The 27969-nt window shown below is 51.9% G+C and overlaps 3 protein-coding genes across 3 annotated transcripts; all 3 read left to right on the top strand.

Annotated features, from left to right (window-relative positions):
* Window positions 1-13615: 13615 nt before the first annotated feature.
* LOC121402282 lies at window positions 13616-14777 on the top strand. The gene has a single exon (XM_041588903.1). It carries the CDS (start codon window positions 13616-13618, stop codon window positions 14330-14332), a length of 717 nt encoding a protein of 238 aa, XP_041444837.1. The 3' UTR covers window positions 14333-14777.
* Window positions 14778-21950: 7173 nt separating this feature from the next.
* LOC121402081 lies at window positions 21951-22932 on the top strand. The gene has a single exon (XM_041587810.1). The coding sequence runs from the start codon at window positions 22167-22169 to the stop codon at window positions 22881-22883; it is 717 nt and encodes a 238-aa protein (XP_041443744.1). The 5' UTR covers window positions 21951-22166; the 3' UTR covers window positions 22884-22932.
* Window positions 22933-26822: 3890 nt separating this feature from the next.
* Window positions 26823-27626, top strand: LOC121402080. Its single transcript, XM_041587809.1, has one exon. The coding sequence runs from the start codon at window positions 26860-26862 to the stop codon at window positions 27574-27576; it is 717 nt and encodes a 238-aa protein (XP_041443743.1). The 5' UTR covers window positions 26823-26859; the 3' UTR covers window positions 27577-27626.
* The last annotated feature ends 343 nt before the right edge of the window (window positions 27627-27969 follow it).

Here is a 27969-nt window from a genome sequence, read left to right as displayed (position 1 = left end):
CACACTTACGCTGCCAGAAGTCTGGCCACCACATTTATACTGCCGGAACACTGGTCTTCAAACTTACGCTGCCGGAAACCTGCCATCACTCTTACGCTGCTGGAACACTGGTCGTCACACTTATGCTGCCGGGACCCTGCCCATCACAATTATGCTGCCGGAAGCCTGCCCGTCAAATTTACACTGCTGGAACACAGGTTGTCAAACTTACGCTGCTGGAAGCCTGGTAGTCACACTTATGCTGCCGGAAGCCTGGCCATCACATTTATGCTGCCAGAAACCTGGTGATCACACTTAAGCTGCCGGAAGCCTGTACGTCGCACTTATGCTGCCGGAAGCCTGGCCGTCACACTTACGCTGCCAGATGCCTAACCCATCACACTTACGCTGCCGAAAGCCTGGTCGTCACACTTATGCTCCCGGAAACCTGTTTGTCACACTTACGCTGCCGGAAGCCTGGTCGTCACATTTACGCTGACGGAACACAGGTTATCAAACTTACGCTGCCGGAACCCTGGTCGTCACACTTACGCTATTTTGAGCCTGCCTGCCATCTTACGCTGCTGGAACACTGGTCATCACACTTACGCAGTCGGGAGCCTGCCTTCACTCTTACGCTGCTGGAAGACTTGTCGTCACATTTACGCTGCTGAAAGCCTGGCCATCACATTTACAGTGCCAGACGCCTGCCCATTACACTTAAGCTTCCGGAAGCCTGGCCGTCATGTTTATACTGCCAGAAACCTGGTGATCACGCAAAAAAGCTGGCCATAGACGCAAAGATCCGATCGTACGAATCAACGTACGATCGGACTTTCCCATCTCCCGACCCTCCACTAACCATTCAGATCAAAGTCTTTACCATTCCGATCAAATAAGAACAGATCACCCAATGTTCTGCCCCTGACAGCAATCGTACGATACTTATGTCTGACAACACTAGTGACAGTCTCCCTCTGAAAATCGTACGATCGGCAATACACGCAGAGATACAGTATTATCGGCAGGCGACAGAAATTTTCTAACCTGTTCGATCGACCAAACGACCGATCTCCACCGGACGAAAAATGTCGGGACTCTCCACACATGGTCCGAAAATCGTACGAATTCACGCCTGGCCGTTACACTTACGCTGCTGGAAGCCTGTATGTCACACTAAGACTGGTCATCACACTTACGCTGCCAGATGCCTAACCCATCACACTTACGCTGCCGAAAGACTGGTCATCACACTAACGCTGCTGGAAGCCTGGTTGTCACACTTACGCTGCCAGAAGCCTGGCCGTCACATTTACGCTGCCGGAACACAGGTCGTCAAACTTACACTGCCGGGACCCTGGCCGTCACACTTACGCTGCTGGAACACTTGTCGTCACACTTATGCTGCTGAAAGCCGAGCCTTCACATTTACACTGCCAGACGCCTGGTCATCACACTTATGCTGGCGGAAAGGCTTGCTGTTACATTCTGACGGAAGCCTGGCTGTCATATTTACGCTGCCAAAAGCCTGGTCATCACACTTACACTGCCAGAAGCCTGGTTGTCACACTTACACTGCCAGAAGCCTGGTTGTCACACTTACGCTGCCGGAAGCCTGCCCGTCACACTTATGCTGCTGGATGATACATTTATACTGCCAGAACACTGGTCTTCAAACTTATGCTGCCGGAAGATTGGCCGTCATATATACGCTGCTGGAACACTGGTCGTCGCACTTACACTGTCGGGACCTTGGCCGTCACACTCACGCTGTCGGAAGCCTGCCTGTAAAACTTACGCTGCCGAAAGCCTGGTCGTCATACTTACACTGCCAGAAGTCTAACCCGTTACACTTATGCTGCCGGGACCCTGGCCGTCACACTTACGTTGCCGGAAGCGTGGTCATCACACTTGCACTGCCGGAAGCCTGGTTGACACATTTACACTGCCGGAAGCCTGGCTGTCACACGCTGTTGAAAGCCTTTCCAACACACTTACGCTGCTGGAACACTGGTCGTCACACTTATGCTGCTGGAAGCCTGGCCATGACACTTACTCTGCTATCACATTTATGCTGCCGGAAGCCTGACTGCCACGCTTACACTGCGCAGGCCCGGATTTGTGGAAAGGCCACCTAGGCCCGGGCCTAGGGCGGCAGGATGTTAGGGGGCGGCATGCTGCCCAACCACATCCACATTGGTTCAAAAACACTGGAGATACAATCATTTTTTAAATTTCATGTGCTCCAATCCCCATTGCTCCAGTAATTGTGGTCATAGGAGGCTCAGTTCGAAAGGTACCTGGAGAGGGTAAAGGAAAGGGAAGAGCGCTGACTCTTGTGCCAAATCCCTTTGAAAGCGGCTTATCAGGTTTTCATTTCTGAATGAGCTGTTGTTTGTTTGACTTCTTGCAACAGAGCACGGATCTAACCAACTAAATTCAGTTTCCGGTTCTGAGCGAGATCTCACTTGCCACAATACTGGCAGCATGCTGAATTATATGGGGCTAAAGCACTGAAAGAAAAGCCTGCGTTATGGTAAAAGGGGTTGTACTGTATCCGCTTGATCCTGTGTCTTGTACAAATGAGATAGAAGACGTTTTGTAGACAAAGACAAAAAGGAATAAAACTGAGAGATTTGTTTGAGGAAGGAAATATGTTAGTGTGAGGAGATGGACTGAAGAGTGTGGTGTCTTTGCCTTGTTCAGCACAAATAGCACAAAGCTCTCTCATTACATTGGGACTTTCTTGAAGGAGGTGGAGGCCAGTGCCGTGTTGAGAGCCAACTGCACTTTGTCCTTCACACTCTGCTTTATAAAACGACCTGTGAAGACTGATCATCTCTGCTGCACAATGTGGGTGGAGAGTGAACTGTAGAAGGAGGAGACTGAGTGCTGAATGTGTAGGAGCGCTCATATCTGTACAGACCTCTGACGAGTGAACACTGAGCACTTATAAACATTGTCTGATGTAAAAAATGCTGTCTTGGCCGTCAGGGCTGTGCCGGGGATCAGAGCTCATTACACTGGGGGCAGATTCTCACTTGCACTAAAAGGAGGAGGAGAAAGAAAGTGACAAACATTGGGAAAGACTGCTCCAGCTTCAAAGATTATAAAACAGACATTACAAATGACAAACTGCCATAGAGCATCTCACATGAGAAGCAGTATACAGATCAGATTAATCCAAAGATGAGAGAGTTGTTGGTCTGTACTGTCTCTCTATATCACTAAATAAACCTGTTAACAAACCCACCCAATGAGCTACAATCCTGGCACTGAAACAGCAGCTCTGCTGGTCCAACAACATTTTAAACACCAGTCTGTCATTGTTTAAGTCTTTTCTGTTCTCTTCCTCCTCCATTTAGTGCAAGTGAGAACTAACCTTTCCGTAGTATAATGAGCTCCGATACATTAACATTTCCTCTGCACAAAGGGCCAACACAGTAATATGACACTCTCCACAGCCGCACTCTCTCTGGGGGAGATGTTGCCTCTACACTGTTCAGAGACAAACTGAATTGAGCATGCTCACCAACTCACATCCCATAGGCTCAGTGAAAAACAAAAAAATTGAAACCCTGAGCCCTGTGTTCAATTGCGACCTGTGTTCAATCTATATAAATGCTCAGTGTTCACTCATCAGAGGTCTGTACAGATATGAGAGCTCCTACACATTCAGCACTCAGTCTCCTCCTTCTACAGTTGACTCTCCACCCACATTGTGCAGCAGAGATGATCAGTCTCCACAGGTCGTTTTATAAAGCAGAGTTTGAAGAATAAAGCACAGTTGGCTCTGGCCCACTTCACGGCACTGTACTCAACCTCCTTCAAGAAAGTCTTAACGTAATGGAAGAGAGACATCTTTCAGGTGGACCTTCACAAGCCTAGATGACATCCAACACACTTACACAGCGGGAATCCTGGCCATCACACTTACAATGCTGGAAGCCTGGCCATCCCACTTATGCTGCTGGAACACTGGTCGCCACACTTATGCTGCCCGAACCCTGCCCATCACACTTACGCTGTCGGAAAACTGGTCGTCACACATACTCTCCCGGAAGACTGGCCATTACACTTACACTGCCGGAAGCCTGGCCGTCAAACTTACCCTGTCGGAACATTGGTTGTCTCACTTGCGCTCCCGGAAGCCTGGCCATCACACTTAAGATGTCTGAACACTGGTCGTCACACTTATGCTGCCGGAACACTGGTCATCACACTTACGCTGCCTGAAGCCTGGCTGTCAAATTTACACTGCCGGAAGTCTGGTTGTCACACTTACGCTGCCGGAACACTGGTCATCATACTTGTGCTCCTGGAAGCCTGGCCATTACATTTACGCTGCTGGAAGCCTGGCCATCACACTTATGCTGCTGTAACACTGGTCATCACACTTACGCTACCAGAAGCCTGGCCGTCATACTTACGCTGCCGCAATACTGGTCGTCACACTTACGCTGCTGGAACACTGGCCGTCACGCTTACACGGTGGGAAGCCTGGTCGTCACACCTATGCTGCCGGAAGCCTGGCCGTCACACTTACGCTGTCGTAACACTGGTCATCACACTTACACCGCCAGAAGCCTGTCTGTCACACTCACTTATGCAAATGTACCACAGGCAGGAACAGAGACACTTTCAGTATAAATGTTATTCATTCAGTAGGTGCTGCTATTAATTCACTCATGCAATGGAACCATTGTCACACTCAGTGGTTTTACAAAATCGTTTTTCTCTAGTTAAGTCACTGAGGTGAAAATCCTAGTGTGTGATCTGCCTTATGGTGCCTCGTCCAGGGAAGATCCAACTGTTGTTTACGGTCCAACAGCCATTTATTCTTCACACCCAGTGGAGACTGATCATCTCTGCTGCACAATGTGGGTGGAGAGTCAACTGTAGAAGGAGGAGACTGAGTGCTGAATGTGTAGGAGCGCTCATATCTGTACAGACCTCTGACGAGTGAACACTGAGCATTTATAAACATTGTCTGATGTCAGAAATGCTGTTGGATGGGCAGGGCTATGCCGGGGATCGGAGCTCATTACACTGCGGGGAGATTCTAACTTGCACTAAAAGAAGGAGGAAGAAAGTGACAAACATTGGGAATGACTGCTCCAGCTTCAAAGATCATGAGATGGACATTACAAGTGACAAACTGCCTCCCTGCTCTGTAGCACAGGACTTTGACTATTGTCACTTAAATTACAAAATTCACAACATTCTTCGGTGAGCATTTCCAGGTCATAACAAACTCATCACAGAGGTGCACAGGAACATCTTTACCTTAAACAACAGCTGGATCTCCACGCACAGTTCAATGGCCATCCACTGCTTCTCTCCATAGAATTACCATCTTGTGACTTAACTGGAGAAAAATTTTGTAAAACAACTGTTCCATGTAAATTCATTGCATGAGTGTATTCATAGCACCTACTGTATAAGTATATCTGTTCCTATGAGTTGCACTTTGTACCCACAGGGAGTCATTTCTCAGTGCAACACATGAGGAAGGGAATTGATAATGATCAGAATGAATAAAAAAGTGTCAGAGTTTTGTTCTGTGCGGATGAAAGGGTCCAAAATCTGGGTTTGCACTGACTCTGAAATATGCTCTACCCAGTCTAGTCCTAATTCACTAAATAAAACTGAGAACAAACCCACCCAATGAGCTACAATCCCAGCTCTAAAACAGTAGCCCTGCCGGTCCAACAACATTTTAACGCCAGTCTGTCATTGTTTACGTTTTGTCTGTTCTCTTCCTCCTCCATTTAATGCAAGTGAGAACTAACCCGCCCGTAGTATAACAGTTCCTCTGCATTAACAGTTCCTCTGCACATAGGGTCAACACAGTAATATGACTCTGTGCACATTAACAGCCGCACTCTCTCTGGAGGAGATGTTGCCTCTTCACTGTTCAGAGACAAACTGAATTGAGCATGCTCACCAACTCACATCCCATAGGCTCAGTGAAAAACAGTAAAAAGCCTCTTAGTGAAACGAAACCCTGAGCCCTGTGTTCAATGCCGACCTGTGTTCAATCTTTATAAGTGCACAGTATTCACTCGTCAGAGGTCTGTACAGATATAAGAGCTCCTACATATTCAGCACTCAGTCTCCTCCTTCTACAGTTGACTCTCCACCCACATTGTGCGGCAGAGATGATCAGTCTCCATAGGTCACTTTATAAAGCAGAGTCTGAAGAATAAAGCACAGTTGGCTCTGGCCACCTACACGGCACTGCACTCTACCTCCTTCAAGAAATTCTTAACGTAATGGAAGAGAGACATCTTTCAGGTGGACCTTCACAAGCCTAGATGACATATTACAAGCCTGGCCATCACACTTACACAGCGGGAATCCTGGCCGTCTCACTTACACTACAGGAAGCCTGGCCATCACACTTACGCTGCCAGAAGCTTGCCAGTCACACTTAAGATGCCGGAAGCCTGGCTGTCACACTTACGATGCCGGACACTTGGCTGTCACACTTACACTGCGGGAAGCCTGGACATCACACTTACGCTGCCGGACACTTGGCTGTCACACTTACACTGCGGGAAGCCTGGCTGTCACACTTACGATGCCGGACACTTGGCTGTCACACTTACACTGCGGGAAGCCTGGCCGTCACACTTACACTGCGGGAAGCCTGGCCGTCACACTTACGCTACGGGAAGCCTGGCCATCACACTTACAATACGAGAAGCATTGCCGTAACACTTATGCTGGCGGAAGCCTGGCTGGCACACTTACGATACCGGAAAACTGGCAGTCACACTTATAATGTGAGAATCATACCCATCACACTTTTGCTGCGGGAAGCCTGGCTGTCACACTTACCCTGCTGGAAGCAAGGCCATCACACTTACACTACAGGAAGCCTGGCCTGGATCTCACACTTATACTGCCATAAGCTTGGCCGTCAAACTTACGCTGTGGGAAGCCTGACTGCCACACTTACACGTCCGGAAGCCTAGCCTTCATACTTACAATTCTGGAAGTCTGGCTGTCACACTTAAACTACTGGAAGCCTGGCCTTCACACTTACGCTGCCGGAAGCTTGGCCATCACACTTACGATGCCGGAAGCCTGGCCGTCACACTTACGATGCTGGACACTTGGCTGTCACACTTACACTGCGGGAAGCCTGGACATCACACTTACGCTGTTGGAAGCCTGGCCGTCACACTTACGCTACGGGAAGCCTGGCCGTCACACTTACGCTGCCGGAAGCCTGGCCGTCACACTTACGCTACGGGAAACCTGGCCGTCACACTTAGGCTGCCAGAAGCTTGGCCGTCACACTTACGATGCCGAAAGCCTGGCTGTCACAGTTACACTGCGGGAATCCTGGCCGTCACGCTTACACTGCGGGAAGCCTGGACATCACACTTACGCTACGGGAAGCCTGGCTGTCACACTTACGCTACGGGAAGCCTGGCCGTCACACTTACGCTATGGGAAGCCTGGCCATCACACTTGCGCTACGGGAAGCCTGGTCATCACATTTACACTGCGGGAAGCCTGGCTGTCACACTTACGCTACGGGAAGCCTGGCGGTCACACTTACGCTGCCGGAAGCCTGGCCGTCACACTTACGCTACGGGAAACCTGGCCGTCACACTTAGGCTGCCAGAAGCTTGGCCGTCACACTTACGATGCCGAAAGCCTGGCTGTCACACTTACACTGCGGGAATCCTGGCCGTCACGCTTACACTGCGGGAAGCCTAGACATCACACTTACGCTACGGGAAGCCTGGCTGTCACACTTACGCTACGGGAAACCTGGCCGTCACACTTACGCTATGGGAAGCCTGGCCATCACACTTCACTGCGGAAGCTGGGCATCACACTTACACTGCGGGAAGCCCTGGGTGTCACACTTACGCTACGGAGAAGCCGTCACAACTTACGACTGCAGGAGCACGGGCGTCACACTTACACTGCAGGAAGCATTGGGCCGCACTTACACTGCCGAAAGCCGGGCCGTCACACTTACACTGCGGGAAGCTGGCCACCACTCTTACAATTCCGGAAGCCTGGCCATCACACTTACGCTGCGGGAAGCATGCCCGTCACACTTACGCTTCGGGAAGCCTGGCCATCACCCCTACGCTGTGGGAAGCCTGACCGCCACACTTACGCATCCGGAAGCCTGGCCGTCATTCTTACAATGCTGGAAGCCTGGCTGTCACACTTACACTACGGGAAGCCTGGCCGTCACACTTACGCTACGGGAAACCTGGCCATCACACTTAGGCTGCTAGAAGCTTGGCCGTCACACTTACGATGCCGAAAGCCTGGCCGTCACACTTACACTGCGGGAAGCCTGGCCGTCACACTTACACTGCGGGAAGCCTGGACATCACACTTACGCTGCCGGAAGCCTGGCCGCCACACTTACGCTACGGGAAGCCTGGCTGTCACACTTAAGCTACGGGAAGCCTGGTCATCACACTTACACTGCGGGAAGCCTGGCTGTCACACTTACGCTACGGGAAGCCTGGCCATCACACTTACACTGCGGGGAGCCTGGCGTCACACTTACGCTGCCGGAAGCCTGGCCGTCACACTTACGCTACGGGAAGCCTGGCCGTCACACTTACACTGTGGAAGCCTGGACATCACACTTACGCTGCCGGAAGCCTGGCCGTCACACTTACGCTACGGGAAGCCTGGCCGTCACACTTACGCTACGGGAAGCCTGGCCGTCACACTTACGCTACGGGAAGCCTGGCCGTCATGCTTACAATGAGGGAAGCCTGGCCATCACACTTACGCTGCCGGAATCCTGGAAGTCACACTTACGCTACTGGAAGCCTGGCCGTCACACTTACACTGCGGGAAGCCTGGACATCACACTTACGATGCCGAAAGCCTGGCTGTCACACTTACACTGCGGGAAGCCTGGCCGTCACACTTACACTGCGGGAAGCCTGGACATCACACTTACGCTGCCGGAAGCCTGGCCGTCACACTTACGCTACGGGAAGCCTGGCCGTCACACTTACGCTACGGGAAGCCTGGTCATCACACTTACACTGCGGGAAGTCTGGGCGTCACTTACACTGCGGGAAGTCTGGGTGTCACTCTTACACTCGGAAGCATTGCCGTCAAACTTACGCTGCCGGGAATCACTGCCCTGCACACTTACCTACGGGAAGCCTGGCATCACACTTACACTGCAGGAAGCTGGCGTCACATCTTACACTCGGAAGCATGCCGTCAACTTACCTGCGGAAGCCTGGCCGTCACACTTACACTATGGGAAGCCTGGCCGTCAAACTTACGCTGCCAGAAGCTTGGCCGTCACAATTACGATGCTGGAAGCCTGGCCGTCACACTTACGCTGCGATGAGCCGGGCCATCACACTTACACTGCTGGAAGTCTGGGCGTCACTCTTACACTCGGAAGCCTTGCTGTCAAACTTACGCTGCCAAAAGCCTGGCCGTCACACTTACGCTGCCGGAAGCCTGGCCGTCACGCTTACAATAAGGGAAGCCTGGCCATCACACTTACGCTGCCAGAATCCTGGAAGTCACACTTACGCTACTGGAAGCCTGGCCGTCACACTTACGCTGCCGAAACCCTGGGCTCACACTTACGGCTCGGAAGCCTGGCCGTCACACTTACGCTGCCGGAAGCCTGGCCGTCACACTTACACTGGGGAAGCCTGGCCATCACACTTACGCTGCCAGAATCCTGGAAGTCACACTTACGCTACTGGAAGCCTGGCCATCACACTTACGCTGCCAGAATCCTGGAAGTCACACTTACACTACTGGAAGCCTGGCCGTCACACTTACGCTGCCGGAAGCTTGGCCGTCACACTTACGATGCCGGAAGCCTGGCCGTCACACTTACGATGCCGGAAGCCTGGCCGTCACACTTACGCTACGGGAAGCCTGGCCGTCAGCTTACAATGAGGGAAGCCTGGCCATCACACTTACGCTGCCGGAATCCTGGCGTCACACTTACGCTAACTGGAAGCCTGGCCGTCACACTTACACTGCGGGAAGCCTGGACATCACACTTACGATGCCGAAAGCCTGGCTGTCACACTTACACTGCGGGAAGCCTGGCCGTCACACTTACACTGCGGGAAGCCTGGACATCACACTTACACTGCGGGAAGTCTGGGCGTCACTCTTACACTCGGAAGCATTGCCGTTAAACTTACGCTGCCAAAAGCCGGGCCGTCACACTTACACTGCGGGAAGCCTGGCCACCACGCTTACAATTCCGGAAGCCTGGCCATCACACTTACGCTGCGGGAAGCATGCCCGTCACACTTACACTTCGGGAAGCCTGGCCATCACCCCTACGCTGTGGGAAGCCTGACCGCCACATTTACGCATCCGGAAGCCTGGCCGTCATACTTACAATGCTGGAAGCCTGACTGTCACACTTACACTACGGGAAGCCTGGCCGTCAAACTCACGCTGCCAGAAGCTTGGCCGTCACAATTACGATGCTGGAAGCCTGGCTGTCACACTTACGCTGCGATGAGCCGGGCCATCACACTTACACTGCTGGAAGTCTGGGCGTCACTCTTACACTCGGAAGCCTTGCCGTCAAACTTACGCTGCCAAAAGCCTGGCCGTCACACTTACGCTGCGGGAAGCCTGGCCGTCACGCTTACAATGAGGGAAGCCTGGCCATCACACTTACGCTGCCGGAATCCTGGAAGTTACACTTACGCTACTGGAAGCCTGGCCGTCACACTTACGCTGCCGAAAGCTTGGCCCTCACACTTACGATGCCGGAAGCCTGGCCGTCACACTTACGATGCCGGACACTTGGCTGTCACACTTACACTGCGGGAAGCCTGGACATCACACTTACGCTGCCGGAAGCCTGGCCGTCACACTTACGCTACGGGAAGCCTGGCCGTCACACTTACGCTCGGGAAGCCTGGCCGTCACATTTACGCTACGGGAAGCCTGGCCGTCACATTTACGCTGCCGAAAGCTTGGCCCTCACACTCACGATGCCAGAAGCCTGCCCGTCACATTTACGATGCCGGACACTTGGCTGTCACACTTACGCTGCCGGAAGCCTGGCCGTCACACTAACGCTGCGGGAAGCCTGGCCGTCACGCTTACAATGAGGGAAGCCTGGCCGTCACACTTACAATGAGGGAAGCCTGGCCATCACACTTACACTGCTGGAATCCTGGAAGTCACACTTACGCTGCCGAAAGCTTGGCCCTCACTCTTACGATGCCGGAAGCCTGGCCGTCACACTTACGATGCCGGACACTTGCCTGTCACACTTACACTGCAGGAAGCCTGGACATCACATTTAAGCTGCCGGAAGCCTGGCCATCACACTTACGCTGCCGGAAGCCTGGCCGTCACACTTACGCTACGGGAAGCCTGGCCGTCACACTTACTCTGCGGGAAGCCTGGCCGTCACACTTACGCTGCCGGAAGCCTGGACGTCACACTTACACTGCGGGAAGCCTGGCTGTCACACTTACGCTACCGGAAGCCTGGCCGTCACACTTACGCTGCGGAAGCTGGGCCGTCACACTTACGCTGCGATAAGCCGGGCCATCACACTTACACTGTGCGAAGTCGGGGCGTCTTACACTTGGAAGCCCGGCCGTCAAACATACGCTGCCAAAAGCCAGGCCGTCACACTTACGCTGCGAGAAGCCTGACCGTCATGCTTACAATGCCGGAAGCATGCCCGTCACACTTACGCTTCGGGAAGCCTGACCGCACAGAAGGAACTCACCCAGAATCACACAGAAGGAAGTACTTTAGAGAGTTCAGTTTCTTTTTTAGATTACAGCCCCTCGGAATCATCCAGCCGAAGACACGCAGAGGCCACAAGAGGAACCGAACGCAACAAGGATCGGGCATATATCAGGGAGCCGAATCTGTCAACAGAACGGAGGCAACAACCCAACAGACAGGCACGGAAGAAACACCAGACACGTTAGTATATAATATTTCTGATACTATGTTGACACCATTACAAATGTCTTCAGAGGGGTCTTTCTTTCAGTCCCACTAGTGTCTGTGATACATTCTCCCTGGATGTTGATTTACAAAGGTTTTTCAGGAACATAAGTCTTAAAAGACATTTTTCAAAAATTCCTTCAGCTCCGCATGTTTCTTACAGTAATGGCGGATTGGGACACTCTCAACTCACCATTAAAACAGTGGGTTTACGTAACAAAAGCAATTTTGTACCACCTAGTACAGATAATGTTGTTGAAGCTTATATCAAATTGGTGAGTAGAGATGTTGACAAATTGAAACAGAAAATTAAACGTAATCCAATGATGGGGGTCAAACCTAATTTAACGTATAAAGAGAATAAATGTATACAAGAACTGATACAAAATGACAAATTGATTGTTAAACCTGCTGACAAAGGAGGTGCCCTGGTGGTAATAAATAGACAATTTTATATGGAGGAGATAGAGATGCAATTATCTGACACAAATGTATATAAAAAAATGGAAGCTGACCCGCTGGTATCCATTCAACAGTGCATTATGGATACACTATATACAGCTGCAGAGGAAGGGGTGATAGCCAATGATCTAAAGCTCTTCCTAATCAAAGATGATCCAATTACACCGGTGTTTTACACCTTACCAAAAATACATAAGAACATGCAAAAATCACCAGGCCGCCCTATTGTCGCAGGTACAGGTTCAGTGTTGTCCCCTCTGGCTGTTTACTTAGACAAAATGTTACAACCACTAGTGCAGAATACAAGATCGTATTTCAAAGACACTACTCATTTGCTCACATTACTGAGAGATATAACATTGCCCGCACATGATATATTACTAGTCAGTTTTGATGTCACTAGTTTATACAAATCCATAACACATGATTTGGGTCTGAGAGCTGTTGAACATTATCTGGATACTACAGACTACACCACCGAACAAAAGTCATTTTTACTTTCGCTGTTAGAAATAGTGTTACATCAAAACTATTTTCTATTTGGGGACACTTTCTCAAGCCTGTGTACGTGTGCATGTGCGCTCCCCTCTTTGCGCACGTGTGCTCCTCTCCGTGCGCATGTGCGCTCCCCTCCAACTGATTATTAGATGGAGACCGATAGTGAGACGGAGACCAATAGCGCACAAATTGGCTAATCGAGCACAGGTGCACTCTCCTCCATGCTCGTCTGTGGAAGTGTGCTCCCCTCCGTGCTCGGGTGCGCACGTGCCCCCCCCTCCGTGGTTGGTTGTGCAGGTGCGCTCCCCTCCGTGCTCACATGTGCATGTGCGCTCCCCCCAATGCAGGGTAGGGGAGATTGCCAGAGGGGAGAGGCCCCATGTTTCATTGTGCCCTAGGCAGGTGCCTCTTGTGCCTACCACTAGTTCCAGTCCTGGTGGGAGGTTCTCAGCTGTGGGCTTAGTTTCTTTCTTTTCTCTATAAAAGTGCAAATATCAGCTGTGTCTTCTACTTTGCTTGTTCTACACTGGAGAATACACTCTACTCAGTGAAGGCCTCAGATTTGAAGAAAGAACTGCCAAGAGGGACAAGCCATTGGTGAACGGTTGCATTCTGCTGGGAGAGCGTGACCAAGTCAACACTGTGGCTCATTGATTCCTGCATATTGCAAATATTGGCTAGGACTCCACCGATTACTGCAACAATGGTACCAGCCATGAGCAAAGCGAAAATTGATCTAGTCGCAAAGTCAATTATTTCACCGACAACAGTCATCATGGCACAAGCTGAGACCCAACAACACCAAACAGGACTGGCTGTAAAACGATCATCAGCCGTAACAATGGCACCAGCTAAATTCCAGCTGACAAAATTATTTGTTGTACTGGTCATTCTCCAGCAGGTGCGGCCATCGAACTCTAGGTCTCCAGAATGTCAATGGCTTGATAAAAAAGGGGAACATATTGACAATGAAATACTCATTGTACTTGATCATTTACAACCAAAAGAAAAGATTCAAGATGATTGCTTTGATGAAGTTCATCATTATGGCTTTCCCAACAACATACATGAGCTGAAAGCTGCAGCCATGGTGGTGCATACAGTCTACAATGAAACCGTGATATTCTACAGCAACTTTGCTAAAACACTTGGACTATCAAAGAAAGATTATGAGAAGCTGCTTTCCCTTCTGCGTTATGTAATGAATAACTTGACTCCATGTGTAACAAATGCAGAGCAATATAAGGATGTCACAGAACGCACATCCAACCAATACACAGAATTAGAAAACTATGCCCAGAAGTGGGGAAACACTGCATGTGCCCAGATCATAATTTGGATTATCAGCAATAATGTACAGGAGGCTGTTCATCTCTCCTCTCAAATGCGAAAAATGCTTCTAATGAGTAAAACCTCTTAACTTTATTTCTATGGCTATTGTTCAAAAGGAATAATAAACTCATAATTATTTCTGTAGAAAGAGAACCTGAATGTCTGTGATTCTTTTTTGATTTGTATAAATTAACAGAATCCACCAAATCCCCTCGCGCTCGGGTGCGCACCCCTCCATGCTGGCCTGCGCATGTGTGCTCACACGTGCGCACCCGAGCACGGAGGGGTGCGTCCCCGAGCAAGCAGGGGAGGACACATTCGCACCCGAGCACGGAGGGGAGCACATGCGCGCACCCAAGCACGAAGGATAGAGAACGTGTGCAGATGAGCATGGAGGGGTGCACACCCAAGCACGGAGGGGAGAGAACATGTTGCAGACGAGCATGGGAACGCATGTGCACAAACGGTCTGAGAACAGCGCACGTGTGCACCTGAACACAAATGGGTGCACACAGAGTGGAGCGCAGACGAGCATGGAGGGGAGTGAACGTGTGCACTATCTGCACATGTGAGCTCCCCTCCATGCTTGGGTGTGCACCCCTCCTTGCACAGGTGCGCAACCCTCCACGGAGGGGAGCGTGCGCCCTAGCACTATCGGTCTCACTCCATGCTAGGATGCGCACATGTGCTCCCCTCCATGCTCCCCTGCACACATGCACTCTCCTATATCAACTCCACGCACCTGAGTAAGGACTGGAGTGCGCCTGCGCACCCGAACACTAACGAGAGCGCATGTGCGCACCCTAGCACGGAGAGGAGCACACGTGCGCACGGAGGGGAGCACACGTGCGCACGGAGGGGAGCACGGAGGGGTGTGCACCTGATCATGGAGGGTGTGCACATGCGCACCCTAGCACGGAGGGAAGAGCATGTGCACATACGAGCATGGAGGTGCACATACGAGCATGGAGTGGCGCATCCGAGCACGGTTAGGAGCACACGTGCGCACCCAAACACTGAGGGGAGTGCATGTGCGCATGGAGGGGAAGACACATGTGCACCCTAGCACAGAGTGGTGCGCACCCAAACACTGAGGGGAGCACACGTGCGCATGGAGGGGAGCACACGTGTGCACGGAGGGGAGCACGGAGGGGTGTGCAACTGATCATGGAGGGTGTGCACATGCGCACCCTAGCACGGAGGGAAGAGCATGTGCACATACGAGCATGGAGGTGCACATACGAGCATGGAGTGGCGCATCCGAGCACGGTTAGGAGCGCACGTGCGCACCCAAACACTGAGGGGAGTGCATGTGCGCATGGAGGGGAGGACACATGTGCACCCTAGCACAGAGTGGTACGCACCCAAACACTGAGGGGAGAGCATGTGCACAGGAGAGCATGGAGGGGAGCAAACGTGCCTGAACATGAAGGGGTGCCCACAGAGTGGAGCACAGCATTGAAGGGAGGGCATGTGCTATCGGTCTGGCTATCGATTAGCCACTTTGTTCTCTATCAGTCTCCGTCTCACCATCGGTCTCACTCCATGCTAGAGTGCGCACATGTGCTCCGCTTTGTGCTAGGGAGCACACGTACACTCCCCCCTCTGCTCGCCTGCACACATGTGATCGCCTCCATGCACCTGAGTAAGGACTGGAGCACGCCTGGGCACCCAAGCACAAACGGAAGTGCACGTGCACACTCTAGCACGGAGGGGAGCACATGTGTGCATGGAGGGGAGCGCACGTGCGCATCCGAGCACGGACAGGACCACACGTGCGCACCCTAGCATAGATGGGAGCACAGGTGTGCACCCTAGCATGGATGGGAGCGCACCCTAGCACAGATGGGAGCGCACGTGCGCACCCGAACATGGAGGAGAGCATATGTGCTCAGATGAGCACAGAGTGTGTGAGCACACGTGTGCAGACAAGCATGGAGGGGAGTGCACGTGCACACGGAGGAGAGCACACGTGTGCACGGAGGGGAGGACACGTGCGCACTCAAGCATGGATGGGATCGCACACGCAAACGGAGGGGAGCGTACGTGTGCACCCTAGTACTATCGGTCTCACTCCATGTTGAGGTGCGCACGTGTGCTCCCCTTCGTGCGCACATGTGCTCCCCTCCATGCTCGCCTGCACACATGCACTCCCCTCCATGCTCGCCTGCACATGTGCAATCAACTCCAGGCACCTGAGTAAAGACTGGAGTGCGCCTGCGCAACCGAGCACTAACGAGAGCGCACGTAGGGGAGCACACATGCGCACGGAGGGGAGCACGGAGGGGTGCGCACCTGATCATGGAAGGGAGTGCACATGCGCACCCTAGCACAGAGGGAAGAGCATGTGCACACACTAGCATCACATGCTCACGTTCGCTCCGGTCCGTGCTCTCGTGTGCATATGTGCTCCCCTCCGTGCTCGGGTGCGCATGTGCACTCCCCTCCGACCAATTGTGAGATGGAGACCGATATTGAGACGGAGAAAGATAGCGCACAAAGTGGCTAATCGATAGCCAGTGCGCACGTGCACTCCCCTCCATGCTCGGCTGCGCACATGTGCTCACCACCGTGCGCACATGTGCTCCTTTCTGTGTGCACGTGCATTCACCTCCTTGCTCGGGTGTGCACGTGTTCTCCCCTCCATGCTCAGGATCGCACGTGCGCTCCCCTCCGTGTTCGCATGCTCTCGTCGGCTTCCCTCCATGCTCTTGTGTGCACATGCTCTCCCCTCCATGCACCCCTCTCTGCTCGGATGCGCACGTGCGCTCCCCTCGGACAATAGTGAGTCGGAGACCGATAGCGCACAAAGTGACTAATCGATAGCCAGACTGATAGTGCGCACGTTCACTCACCACCATGTTCAGGTGCGCACGTGTGCTCCCCTCTGTGCTCGGGTGCGCACCTGCACTCCCTGCCGTGCTCAGGTGCGCACCCCTCAGACCGATTGTGAGATGGAGACCGATAGTGAGACGGAGACCGATAGCACACGGAGTGAGACCAATAGTGAGATGGAGACCAATAGAGCACAAAGTGGCTAATCAATAGCCAGACCGACAGTGCGCATGAGCATTCCCCTCCATGCTCGTCTGTGCTCACCCCTTCGTGTTTGGGTGAGCACGTGCACTCCCCTCAGACTAATTGTGCACGTGGGCTCCCGTTCGTGCTTGTGTGTGCAGGCACACTCCCGTCCTTGCTCAGGTGCGCATGTGCGTTCCCCTATGTGCTCGCATGCTCTTGTGCACTCCCCTCCCTGTGTGCTTGTGTGCACATGCACTCCCCTCCGTGCTCTCGTGTGCACATGCTCCCCCCTCAGTGCTCGGGTGTGCTCCCCTCCGTGTGCATGTGCGCTCCCCTCCGTACGCACGTTCGCTCCTCTCTGTGCGCACGTGCGCACCTCTCCAACTGATTGTTAGATGGAGACCGATAGTGAGACTGAGACTGACAGCACACAAAGTGGCTAATCGATAGCCAGACCATGCTCCTCTGTGGAAGTGTGCTCCCCTCTGTGCTCGTGTGTGCACGTGCCCCCCCTCTGTGGTTAGTTGTGCAGGTGCGCTCCCCTCCGTACTCACATGTGCATGTGCGCTCCCCCCCAATGCAGGGTGGGGGAGATTGCCAGAGAGGAGAGGCCCCATGTTTCATTGTGCCCTAGGCAGGTGCCTCTTGTGCCTACCACTAGTTCCAGTCCTGGACTCAGCTGTGGGCTTAGTTTCTTTCTTTTCTCTATAAAAGTGCAATTATCAGCTGTGTCTTCTACTTTGCTTGTGCTACACTGGAGAATACACTCTACTCAGTGAAGGCCTCAGATTTGAAGAAAGAACTGCCAAGAGGGACAAGCCATTGGTGAACGGTTGCATTCTGCTGGGAGAGCGTGACCAAGTCAACACTGTGGCTCATTGATTCCTGCATATTGCAAATATTGGCTAGGACTCCACCGATTACTGCAACAATGGTACCAGCGGCGAATTTGCGTGATTCGCGTCCAGCGAATAAATTCGCGAAATGCCCGCGAACATTCGCCGAAAAAATTCGCCGGCGTCAAAAAAATTTTTTTTCAAAAAAAAATTTCAAATTCGCCCATCACTACTACTAATAATAAGAACTAGATGGTGTCGTTTCTGAAGAAACCACAAGATGTTGGCTTTGAAACGCAAGAGGTGTTGGGGCCAGTCACCCCTGGTGCATAGAGAGTACACAAAGTTGGTAGAATCTGGTTTAAAACGGTGAAAATTGAAGCAGATCAAATTGTACCATTAAAATCAATCCAAAAAACCTGATTGGCTGTTTTTGGCTCCACCCACTTTTAAAATTTGAATCCCAGTCCCCCTGTGACCGACTGTGCCAAGTTTGATGTCCCTGCCATTAACTGTGAAAGAATGGCAGCAACTTATATATTGACATTGATTAGCAATAGGTAACATTTGATTGGCTGTTTTAAGCTCCACCCAGTTTTCCGAATTTTAACCCCAGTCACCCAGTCATGGTCTGTACCAAGTTTGGGGCCTCTGGCTTTAAAACTGTGAGAATGGTAGTATTTGAAACTTTTACATTGAAGTCAATAGGTAAAATCTGATTGGCTGTTATTGGCTCCGCCCACAATTTTTACCACAGTCACCCAGTGAGTAATTGTGCTGAGTTTGGGACACTTGGCATGGACGCCATAATAATAGCAGCAATTTGGCGTTTTTCATTAAGGTCAATGGCTGAAGTTCGATTGGCTGTTGTTGCCCGCCCCCTTTTTTTCCTAATTCTGAACCAGAGTCACCAAGTGACTAACACTTTAAGGTTTCGGAATCATGACATTAAACCTGTAAAAATGGCAGCAGTTTTATGTTTTTCTCTTGAAAATCAATGAATGACATTTGATTGGTTGTTGGTGGCTCCACCCACTTTTCCTAACTTTGAAGTGCAAACACCCAGTGACCACATTTGTGATATTCGAGGTCCATGACATCAATAACGTGCAAATGGCAGCAATTTTAATTTTTCCCATTTAAATCAATCAAAGAAATCTGATTGGTTGTTTTTGGCTCCACCCACTTTTCCAGATTTTGATCCTGGTCCTCCAGTGACCAACTGTGCCAAGTTTGAGGACCCTCCCATGAACAATCTAAGAGCGGCGACAGTTTTAACTTTTCCCATTGAAACAAATGGCTAATATTTGATTGGCTGTGGTAGACTCTGCCCACTTTTCCAAATTTTAACCCCAGTGACCCATGGTGCCAAGTTTGGGGTCTCTGGCTTTAACACTGTGGGAATGACAGTGTTTGACATTTTCTCATTGAAGTCAATAGGGAAAATCTGATTGGCTGTTTGTTGCTCCGCCCACTTTTTGGAGTCCCCAAAATGTGACAGAACTTTTCAGGTTGACCCCATGACTAAGTGACCCAAGTTTGGTGAGTGTAACTTTAATGCTGTACGAGTGGCAAAAGTTTCAAATTTGCCAATGAAAGTCTATGGGAAAAAATGGGGTCTTTGGGGGGCCGCCACAGGGCCACGGAGGGTGGGATTGCTTAACAGAGCACAAGCAACCTATTCGGGTATGAGCCCAACAAGTGTGCAAAGTTTCATAATTGTACTCCTAAAACTCTGGGAGGAGTAGCGTTTAGAAAATTGCTAAAATTTCATTGGCTGTTGGTAGCTCCGCCCACTTTGGGGTGCCCCCCAAAAATACATATTTTTATTCGGGGTGGCACCAACAATATGCGGTCCAAGTTTGGGGAGTGTAGCTTCAAAACTGTACGAGCGGCAGCGATTTGAAGATTTTCCCTGTCAAAGTCAATACGAAAAAAGGCGTCTTCGATGGTCCACCGCACGGGCGCAGTGGGTGGGATCGCTTACTAAAGCACAAGCAACGTACTTTGCTATAAGGCGAATAGGTGTGGAAAGTTTGGCGCTTGTACCCCTAAAACTGTAGGAGGAGTAGCGTTTAGAAAACCGGGGGGCGCTAATAATAATAAGAATAAGAACGAGCTGAACTAGTAGATCAAGATGTTGGCTTTTTCAAAGCCAACATAATAAGAACGAGCTGAACTAGTAGATCAAGATGTTGGCTTTTTCAAAGCCAACATAATAATAAGAATAAGAATGAGCTGAACTTGTAGATCAAGATGTTGGCTTTTTCAAAGCCAACATAATTATTTCTGGAGAAAGAGAACCTGAACGTCTGTGATTCTTTTTTGATTTGTATAAATTAACAGAATCCACCAAATCCCCTCGCGCTCGGGTGCGCACCCCTCCATGCCGGCCTGCGCATGTGTGCCTCCACGTGCGCACCCGAGCACGGAGGGGTGTGCACTGGAGCACGGAGTGGAGCACATGTGCGCACCGAGCACGGAGGGGTGCGCACCCGAGCAAGCAGGGGAGGACACATTCGCACCCGAGCACGGAGGGGAGCACACACGCTCTTGTGTGCACATGCTCTCCCCTCCATGCACCCCTCTCTGCTCGGGTGCGCACGTGCGCTCCCCTCGGACAATACTGAGTCGGAGACCGATAGCGCACAAAGTGACTAATCGATAGCCAGACTGATAGTGCGCACGTTCACTCATCACCATGTTCAGGTGCGCACGTGTGCTCCCTTCCGTGCTCGGGTGTGCACATGCGCTCCCCTCTGTGCTCGGGTGCGCACCTGCACTCCCTGCCGTGCTCGGGTGCACACCCCTCAGACCGATTGTGAGATGGAGACCGATAGTGAGACGGAGACCGATAGCATACAAAGTGGCTAATCGATAGCCCGAGCACGGTGGGGTGCACACCCGAGCACGGAGGGGAGTGCTTGTGTGCAGGCGAGCAAGGAGGGGAGCGATCGTGCACTCCCCTCCATGCTAGTTTCCACACGTGTGATCGCCTCCACGCACCTGAGTAAGGACGGGAGCATGCCTGCACACCCGAGCATGAACAGGAGTGCACGTGCACACCCTAGCACAAGGGGGAGCACGTGCGCACCCTAGCACGGAGTGAGACCAATAGTGAGATGGAGACCGATAGAGCACAAAGTGGCTAATCAATAGCCAGACCGACAGTGCGCATGAGCATTCCCCTCCATGCTCGTCTGTGCTCACCCCTTCGTGTTTGGGTGAGCACGTGCACTCCCCTCAGACTAATTGTGCAAGTGGGCTCCCGTTCGTGCTTGTGTGTGCAGGCACACTCCCGTCCTTGCTCGGGTGCGCATGTGCGTTCCCCTATGTGCTCGCATGCTCTTGTGCACTCCCCTCCCTGTGTGCTTGTGTGCACATGCACTCCCCTCCGTGCTCTCGTGTGCACATGCTCCCCCCTCAGTGCTCGGGTGTGCTCCCCTCCGTGTGCATGTGCGCTCCCCTCCGTACGCACGTTCGCTCCTCTCTGTGCGCACGTGCGCACCTCTCCAACTGATTGTTAGATGGAGACCGATAGTGAGACGGAGACTGACAGCACACAAAGTGGCTAATCGATAGCCAGACCATGCTCGTCTGTGGAAGTGTGCTCCCCTCTGTGCTCGTGTGTGCACGTGCCCCCCCCCTCCGTGGTTGGTTGTGCAGGTGCGCTCCCCTCCGTACTCACATGTGCATGTGCACTCCCCCCCAATGCAGGGTAGGGGAGATTGCCAGAGGGGAGAGGCCCCATGTTTCATTGTGCCCTAGGCAGGTGCCTCTTGTGCCTACCACTAGTTCCAGTCCTGGACTCAGCTGTGGGCTTAGTTTCTTTCTTTTCTCTATAAAAGTGCAATTATCAGCTGTGTCTTCTACTTTGCTTGTTCTACACTGGAGAATACACTCTACTCAGTGAAGGCCTCAGATTTGAAGAAAGAACTGCCAAGAGGGACAAGCCATTGGTGAACGGTTGCATTCTGCTGGGAGAGCGTGACCAAGTCAAAACTGTGGCTCATTGATTCCTGCATATTGCAAATATTGGCTAGGACTCCACCGATTACTGCAACAATGGTACCAGCCATGAGCAAAGCGAAAATTGATCTAGTCGCAAAGTCAATTATTTCACCGACAACAGTCATCATGGCACAAGCTGAGACCCAACAACACCAAACAGGACTGGCTGTAAAACGATCATCAGCCATAACAATGGCACCAGCTAAATTCCAGCTGACAAAATTATTTGTTGTACTGGTCATTCTCCAGCAGGTGCGGCCATCAAACTCTAGTTCTCCAGAATGTCAATGGCTTGATAAAAAAGGGGAACATATTGACAATGAAATACTCATGGTTCTTGATCAGTTACAACCAAAAGAAGTGATCCAAGATGATTGCTTTGATGAAGTTCCTCATTATGGCTTTCCCAACAACATACATGAGCTGAAAGCTGCAGCCATGGTGGTGCATACAGTCTACAATGAAACCGTGATATTCTACAGCAACTTTGCTAAAACACTTGGACTATCAAAGAAAGATTATGAGAAGCTGCTTTCCCTTCTGCGTTATGTAATGAATAACTTGACTCCATGTGTAACAAATGCAGAGCAATATAAGAATGTCACAGAACCCATCTCCAACCAATACACAGAGTTAGAAAACTATGTCCAGAAGTGGGGAAACACTGCATGTGCCCAGATCATAATTTGGCTTATCAGCAATAATGTACAGGAGGCTGTTCATCTCTCCTCTCAAATGCGAAAAATGCTTCTAATGAGTAAAACCTCTTAACTTTGTTTCTATGGCTATTATTCAAAAGGAATAATAAACTCATAATTATTTCTGTAGAAAGGGAACCTGAATGTCTGTGATTCTTTTTTGATTTGTATAAATTAACAGAATCCACCAAATCCCCTCGCGCTCGGGTGCCCACCCCTCCATGCTGGCCTGCGCATGTGTGCTCACACGTGCGCACCCGAGCACGGAGGGGTGCGTCCCCGAGCATGGAGGGGTGTGCACTGGAGCACGGAGTGGAGCACACGTGCGCACCGATCACGGAGGGGTGCGCACCCGAGCAAGCAGGGGCGGACACATTCGCACCCGAGCACGGAGGGGAGCATGCGCGCGCACCCGAGCACGAAGGATAGAGAACGTGTGCAGATGAGCATGGAGGGGTGCACACCCAAGCATGGAGGGGAGAGAACATGTTGCAGACGAGCATGGGAACGCATGTGCACAAACAGTCTGAGGACAGCGCACGTGTGCACCTGAACACAAATGGGTGCACACAGAGTGGATCGCAGATGAGCATGGAGGGGAGTGAACGTGTGCACTATCGGTCTCCATCTCACTATCTGCACACGTGAGCTCCCCTCCATGCTTGGGTGCGCACCCCTCCTTGCTCAGGTGCGCAACCCTCCACGGAGGGGAGCGTGCGCCCTAGCACTATCGGTCTCACTCCATGCTAGGATGCGCACATGTGCTCCCCTCCATGCTCGTCTGCACACATGCACTCTCCTATATGCTCGCCTGCACACGTGCAATCAACTTCCCGCACCTGAGTAAGGACTGGAGTGCGCACCCGAACATTAACGAGAGCGCACGTGCGCACCCTAGCACGGAGGGGAGCACACGTGCGCACGGAGGGGTGTGCACCTGATCATGGAGGGTGTGCACATGCGCACCCTAGCACGGAGGGAAGAGCATGTGCACATACGAGCATGGAGGTGCACATACGAGCATGGAGTGGCGCATCCGAGCACGGTTAGGAGCACACGTGCGCACCCAAACACTGAGGGGAGTGCATGTGCGCATGGAGGGGAAGACACATGTGCACCCTAGCACAGAGTGGTGCGCACCCAAACACTGAGGGGAGCACACGTGCGCATGGAGGGGAGCACACGTGTGCACGGAGGGGAGCACGGAGGGGTGTGCACCTGATCATGGAGGGTGTGCACATGCGCACCCTAGCACGGAGGGAAGAGCATGTGCACATACGAGCATGGAGGTGCACATACGAGCATGGAGTGGCGCATCCGAGCACGGTTAGGAGCGCACGTGCGCACCCAAACACTGAGGGGAGTGCATGTGCGCATGGAGGGGAGGACACATGTGCACCCTAGCACAGAGTGGTACGCACCCAAGCACTGAGGGGAGAGCATGTGCACAGGAGAGCATGGAGGGGAGCAAACGTGCCTGAACACGAAGGGGTGCCCACAGAGTGGAGCACAGCATTGAAGGGAGGGCATGTGCTATCGGTCTGGCTATCGATTAGCCACTTTGTTCTCTATCAGTCTCCGTCTCACCATCGGTCTCACTCCATGCTAGAGTGCGCACATGTGCTCCGCTTTGTGCTAGGGAGCACACGTACACTCCCCCCTCTGCTCGCCTGCACACGTGTGATCGCCTCCATGCACCTGAGTAAGGACTGGAGCACGCCTGGGCACCCAAGCACAAACGGAAGTGCACGTGCACACTCTAGCACGGAGGGGAGCACATGTGTGCATGGAGGGGAGCGCACGTGCGCATCCGAGCACGGACAGGACCACACGTGCGCACCCTAGCATAGATGGGAGCACAGGTGTGCACCCTAGCATGGATGGGAGCGCACCCTAGCACAGATGGGAGCGCACGTGCGCACCCGAACATGGAGGAGAGCATATGTGCTCAGATGAGCACAGAGTGTGTGAGCACACGTGTGCAGACAAGCATGGAGGGGAGTGCACGTGCACACGGAGGAGAGCACACGTGTGCACGGAGGGGAGGACACGTGCGCACTCAAGCATGGATGGGATCGCACACGCAAACGGAGGGGAGCGTACGTGTGCACCCTAGTACTATCGGTCTCACTCCATGTTGAGGTGCGCACGTGTGCTCCCCTTCGTGCGCACATGTGCTCCCCTCCATGCTCGCCTGCACACATGCACTCCCCTCCATGCTCGCCTGCACATGTGCAATCAACTCCAGGCACCTGAGTAAAGACTGGAGTGCGCCTGCGCAACCGAGCACTAACGAGAGCGCACGTAGGGGAGCACACATGCGCACGGAGGGGAGCACGGAGGGGTGCGCACCTGATCATGGAAGGGAGTGCACATGCGCACCCTAGCACAGAGGGAAGAGCATGTGCACACACTAGCATCACATGCTCACGTTCGCTCCGGTCCGTGCTCTCGTGTGCATATGTGCTCCCCTCCGTGCTCGGGTGCGCATGTGCACTCCCCTCCAACCAATTGTGAGATGGAGACCGATATTGAGACAGAGAAAGATAGCGCACAAAGTGGCTAATCGATAGCCAGTGCGCACGTGCACTCCCCTCCATGCTCGGCTGCGCACATGTGCTCACCACCGTGCGCACATGTGCTCCTTTCTGTGTGCACGTGCATTCACCTCCTTGCTCGGGTGTGCACGTGTTCTCCCCTCCATGCTCAGGATCGCACGTGCGCTCCCCTCCGTGTTCGCATGCTCTCGTCGGCTTCCCTCCATGCTCTTGTGTGCACATGCTCTCCCCTCCATGCACCCCTCTCTGCTCGGATGCGCACGTGCGCTCCCCTCGGACAATAGTGAGTCGGAGACCGATAGCGCACAAAGTGACTAATCGATAGCCAGACTGATAGTGCGCACGTTCACTCACCACCATGTTCAGGTGCGCACGTGTGCTCCCCTCTGTGCTCGGGTGCACACCTGCACTCCCTGCCGTGCTCAGGTGCGCACCCCTCAGACCGATTGTGAGATGGAGACCGATAGTGAGACGGAGACCGATAGCACACAAAGTGGCTAATCGATAGCCAGACCCTAGCACGGAGTGAGACCAATAGTGAGATGGAGACCAATAGAGCACAAAGTGGCTAATCAATAGCTAGACCGACAGTGCGCATGAGCATTCCCCTCCATGCTCGTCTGTGCTCACCCCTTCGTGTTTGGGTGAGCACGTGCACTCCCCTCAGACTAATTGTGCACGTGGGCTCCCGTTCGTGCTTGTGTGTGCAGGCACACTCCCGTCCTTGCTCAGGTGCGCATGTGCGTTCCCCTATGTGCTCGCATGCTCTTGTGCACTCCCCTCCCTGTGTGCTTGTGTGCACATGCACTCCCCTCCGTGCTCTCGTGTGCACATGCTCCCCCCTCAGTGCTCGGGTGTGCTCCCCTCCGTGTGCATGTGCGCTCCCCTCCGTACGCACGTTCGCTCCTCTCTGTGCGCACGTGCGCACCTCTCCAACTGATTGTTAGATGGAGACCGATAGTGAGACTGAGACTGACAGCACACAAAGTGGCTAATCGATAGCCAGACCATGCTCCTCTGTGGAAGTGTGCTCCCCTCTGTGCTCGTGTGTGCACGTGCCCCCCCTCCGTGGTTGGTTGTGCAGGTGCGCTCCCCTCCGTACTCACATGTGCATGTGCGCTCCCCCCCAATGCAGGGTGGGGGAGATTGCCAGAGAGGAGAGGCCCCATGTTTCATTGTGCCCTAGGCAGGTGCCTCTTGTGCCTACCACTAGTTCCAGTCCTGGTGGGAGGTTCTCAGCTGTGGGCTTAGTTTCTTTCTTTTCTCTATAAAAGTGCAATTATCAGCTGTGTCTTCTACTTTGCTTGTGCTACACTGGAGAATACACTCTACTCAGTGAAGGCCTCAGATTTGAAGAAAGAACTGCCAAGAGGGACAAGCCATTGGTGAATGGTTGCATTCTGCTGGGAGAGCGTGACCAAGTCAACACTGTGGATCATTGATTCCTGCATATTGCAAATATTGGCTAGGACTCAACCGATTACTGCAACAATGGTACCAGCCATGAGCAAAGCGAAAATTGATCTAGTGGCAAAGGCAATTATTTCACCGACAACAGTCATCATGGCACAAGCTGAGACCCAACAACACCAAACAGGACTGGCTGTAAAACGATCATCAGCCATAACAATGGCACCAGCTAAATTCCAGCTGACAAAATTATTTGTGGTACTGGCCATTCTCCAGCAGGTGCGGCCATCGAGCGCTAGTTCTCCAGAATGTCAATGGCTTGATAAAAAAGGGGAACATATTGACAATGAAATACTCATGGTTCTTGATCATTTACAACCAAAAGAAGAGATTCAAGATGATTGCTTTGATGAAGTTTCTCATTATGGCTTTCCCAACAACATACATGAGCTGAAAGCTGCAGCCATGGTGGTGCATACAGTCTACAATGAAACCGTGATATTCTACAGCAACTTTGCTAAAACACTTGGACTATCAGAGAATGATTATGAGAAGCTGCTTTCCCTTCTGCGTTATGTAATGAATAACTTGACTCCATGTGTAACAAATGCAGAGCAATATAAGAATGTCACAGAACCCATCTCCAACCAATACACAGAGTTAGAAAACTATGCCCAGAAGTGGGGAAACACTGCATGTGCCCAGATCATAATTTGGGTTATCAGCAATAATGTACAGGAGGCTGTTCATCTCTCCTCTCAAATGCGAAAAATGCATCTAATGAGTAAAACCTCTTAACTTTGTTTCTATGGCTATTGTTCAAAAGGAATAATAAACTCAACTAGATGGTGTCGTTTCTGAAGAAACCACAAGATGTTGGCTTTGAAACGCAAGAGGTGTTGGGGCCAGTCGCCCCTGGTGCATAGAGAGTACACAAAGTTGGTAGAATCTGGTTTAAAACGGTGAAAATTGAAGCAGATCAAATTGTACCATTAAAATCAATCAAAAAATCTGATTGGCTGTTTGTTGCTCCGCCCACTTTTTGGAGTCCCCAAAATGTGACAGAACTTTTCAGGTTGACCCCATGACTAAGTGACCCAAGTTTGCTGAGTGTAACTTTAATGTTGTACGAGTCGCAAACGTTTCAAATTTTCCAATGAAAGTCTATGGGAAAAAATGGGGTCTTTGGGG

This window comes from Xenopus laevis, chromosome 3S, assembly GCF_017654675.1.
Source record: "Xenopus laevis strain J_2021 chromosome 3S, Xenopus_laevis_v10.1, whole genome shotgun sequence".
NCBI classification, from domain to species: Eukaryota; Metazoa; Chordata; class Amphibia; order Anura; family Pipidae; genus Xenopus; species Xenopus laevis.
This window is presented reverse-complemented; position numbering and strand designations above follow the sequence as displayed.

Excerpts from the sequence above, each read along its gene's own strand:
- LOC121402282 (XM_041588903.1), top strand. The coding sequence starts at position 13,616 with ATGGTACCAGCCATGAGCAAAGCGAAAATTGATCTAGTCGCAAAGTCA.
- LOC121402081 (XM_041587810.1), top strand. The coding sequence starts at position 22,167 with ATGGTACCAGCCATGAGCAAAGCGAAAATTGATCTAGTCGCAAAGTCA.
- LOC121402080 (XM_041587809.1), top strand. The coding sequence starts at position 26,860 with ATGGTACCAGCCATGAGCAAAGCGAAAATTGATCTAGTGGCAAAGGCA.